This window comes from Diplotaxodon limnothrissa, linkage group LG3, assembly GCF_057381915.1.
Source record: "Diplotaxodon limnothrissa isolate DT_005_m linkage group LG3, D_limnothrissa_male_GT1.1, whole genome shotgun sequence".
NCBI classification, from domain to species: Eukaryota; Metazoa; Chordata; class Actinopteri; order Cichliformes; family Cichlidae; genus Diplotaxodon; species Diplotaxodon limnothrissa.
Genome location: NC_140598.1, coordinates 22,246,055 through 22,249,336, shown reverse-complemented (window position 1 = coordinate 22,249,336; position 3,282 = coordinate 22,246,055). Strand labels below are relative to the sequence as shown.

Here is a 3,282-nt window from a genome sequence, read left to right as displayed (position 1 = left end):
ACCATCCCCCCCTGTGTGATCGCAAGACATGTTCAGCTCAACCTCCTCTTTCACTCAAACCCAGAAAGACTGGAGCGGGGGCCAAGGAACTCAAAAAGAACAAAAAAATAATTAATACAGCATGTACCCATATAAGATAACAAACAATCCAAAACAGATTTTATACAACCATTTGTGCTGTAGCTTACTGCTGTCATGCATTGCGAATAAACTTAAAATTTTGAACTGAATAAGCTATAGTCACAGAAGCTTTAGAGCACAATGTTAAAAAGGACAAAAAGAATATCTTTGAAATATTTGGGGTTTTGGCTACATGCAGCACTGACAGGAAAGCACATTAGAAAAAAAACCATCCTGAACTGACCTGATCTGCTAACGGTGCCGCTGACACTGACACCGTCAGCGTCACCGGCAACACCTTCACTTCATCACCAGTTTGAATGAATGGAAACATCCTGTGAGTGAAAGTGTGTGTGAATGTGTGTATGTGTGTGTTAGTATCAGGATCAGAGAACGACAGCTTTCCTCTGTTCCAGTCCAGATTCACTCTGATCCTCTGGAGCTTCTTCTGAACTGAGAGAGCAGTGAGAGGAGCTGATGGTGAGCGTGTTGAGTATTTACCTAAACTGAAAATCACACCCCAAAATCCAAACTCTTTGTTTCCCTTCCTCTGAATAGACTCTTCTACCACACCAAGCATCCAGCTTGTATTATTTCCAACCTCGACATCCCAGCTGTGAGTCCCTGAGTTAAAGCCCTCAGAGCCCAGGACAGAAATGTAATAATCAATCCTCTCTGGATTATCAGGAAGCTGCTGCCTCTCTCCTCCTCTCACACTGGTCAGATCTTCAGACAGGATGAGGTTTGGATGAGCAGTGTTTGGGTCCAGAATGAGAGGAGTGTAGGAGACCATGTCCTTCATGTTGTTCCAGATGTTGAAGGTCAGGTTGCCCAGGTGTTTGGCCTGGTCTATCAGAGCTCCTGAGGGCAGCTGTGGATCATCCAGCAGGGGGCAGCGCTGGACTCTTTCCACTGCAGCCTTGTAGTTGTGCAGGAATGAGACGTCTTCAGCTCTCAGCTCCTCCTCTGTGGCTCTGACTGTGTCTGAAAGAGCTGCTATCTCTCTGCTCAGAGCCTCCATCTTCTCCTTCATCATCACACTCTTCTGCTCCTCTTCCTCCCTCAGTGCAGCCAGCCTGGCCTCCTCTTCCTCTGCTAGAAACTGCTGAAGCTTCTTAAACTGCTCCTTAATCTGCCTCTCTGTGTGTCGGGCCTGGACCTTAATGTGTTCTGCTGTTTGATCAAACTTCACTTGAACTTCTTCACAAACCTTTAACTTCTTCTTTAAGGGCTCCAGAGTTTCCTGAAGTTCCTTCTTGTGTTGTTGTGCAGCTTCATCGATGGGTCTGAATCTGTGGTTGGTGTGATTTTCTGAGTCTCTGCAGATGAGACACACTGGCTGCTGATGGTCCAGACAGAAGAGTTTGAGTTTCTCAGAGTGCAGACTGCAGAGATCCTCTGAAGCTCTCTGATCTCTCTCCTGTAAGAACGACTCACACAGGTTCTTTAAAGCTCGGTTTAAAGGTGGATCATCCTTTGAAGATATGTTCTTACAAACTGGACACTCGTGTGTTGGTCTCTCTCTCCACCGTCTCTTCAGACAGTCTTTACAGAAGCTGTGGCTACATGACAGAATAACAGGATCTCTGAAGACCTCCCGACAGACCGGACAGCAGAGATCCTCCTCTGATCTGGAAGCCATTGAGTCTGTGAGTGAAGCTGAAAACAGCAGACAGGAAGTACAGTCAGTCCTGGCTCCCCTCCCTCCTCTACCACCTTCACTGAAACTTCCTTTGAGTCGTGTTTTTGCTCAAACTCACATTCAGTGTGTGGAGCGTCAGCAGCTTGAAGCAGCAGTGTTGAAGTTTTACACTGTCGCTGCACTCACTCGTGCAGCTACAGCTACTCACTGATCGTCTGTGTGTCTCCCTTTACTGAGAAAGAGGAACAGCTTGTTTCCTGGTTTGTCGCAGCACTTGTGTAAGGTCAGAGGCGGAGTCTCATCCACCTCCTCCCATACATGCTGTTGCTTCATCCTGAACAGCGGTGTATTTTCTTGTCTTAACTAAATAATAACTATGAATCCAAATTTGTGTGTGTCCTCTGTGCATTCCTGGTGTTATTAGATCGGGGACATTACATACCGGTACATACAACAAGGCTCCCCTATCAGTATGCTTGGGAAGAGCATACCTTTTGCTAGCATTCAAATGACACTATTTTCAGGAAACTGAGATCAAGTATCATTCATAGACAGGTGACACTAACAGGAAAACCCTACCCAAGTCATTGTTTCAGGTATTCACTGATCACATGAACTTTGTGGACCAACACATCAGGTTTACCAAGGAGAATGTGGAAAATATGACAGGTTAGCCTTCCTAAACTGTGAGATTTCCATCACCAATAGGGGACAAAAGTTGATGTGTACAGTAAACCAACACATACACTTATCAAACACTCAAGCACAAACTGGATGTCATCAGGACACTCCAACACAGAGTGAACACCATCCCCACAGATATAGCGGCCAGAGACACACACAGTGATATTTGAGAAGTGAAATGAAGTTTTTTGGATTTACAGAAAGTGTGCAATAATTGTTTAAACAAAATCAGGCAGGTGCATAAATTTGGGCAGCACAAAAAAAGACATGAAATCAATATTTAGTAGATCTGCCTTTTGCAGAAATTACAGCCTCTAAATGCTTCCTGTAGGTTCCAATGAGAGTCTGAATTGTGGTTGAATGTTTTGGAACATTCCTCTTACAAAACATCTCTAGTTCATTCAGGTTTGATGGCTTCTGAGCATGGACAACTCTCTTTAATTCACACCACAGATTTTCAATAATATTCAGGTCTGGGGACTGAGATGGCCACTCCAGAACATTGTACTTGTTCCTGTGCATGAATGTCTTAGTGGATTTTGAGCAGTGTTTCGGGTCGTTGTCTTGTTCAAAGATCCAGCCCTGGCGCAGCTTCAGCTTTGTCACTGATTCCTGGACATTGGTCTCCAGAATCTGCTGATACTAAGTGGAATCCATGTGTCCCTCAACTTTGACAAGATTCCCAGTCCCTGCACTGTCCACACAGCCCCACAGCATATTTTACTGTAGAATAGAATACAATAAGAATAAAATACTGTACACAACTATACAGAATAGAATAAAATAAAATACTATATACAGTAGAATAAAATAGAATAAAATATACAATAGGATAA

General features: G+C 44.1%; 1 protein-coding gene across 1 annotated transcript; it reads right to left on the bottom strand.

Annotated features, from left to right (window-relative positions):
• Window positions 1-337: 337 nt before the first annotated feature.
• Window positions 338-1,774, bottom strand: LOC146634942 (zinc-binding protein A33-like). Its single transcript, XM_085350484.1, has one exon. The coding sequence runs from the start codon at window positions 1,760-1,762 to the stop codon at window positions 338-340; it is 1,425 nt and encodes a 474-aa protein (XP_085206610.1). The 5' UTR covers window positions 1,763-1,774.
• Between the last annotated feature and the right edge of the window lie 1,508 nt (window positions 1,775-3,282).

What these genes read in the sequence shown, in the direction of transcription:
- LOC146634942 (XM_085350484.1), bottom strand. Translation starts at nt 1,762, where the DNA reads ATGGCTTCCAGATCAGAGGAGGATCTCTGCTGTCCGGTCTGTCGGGAG.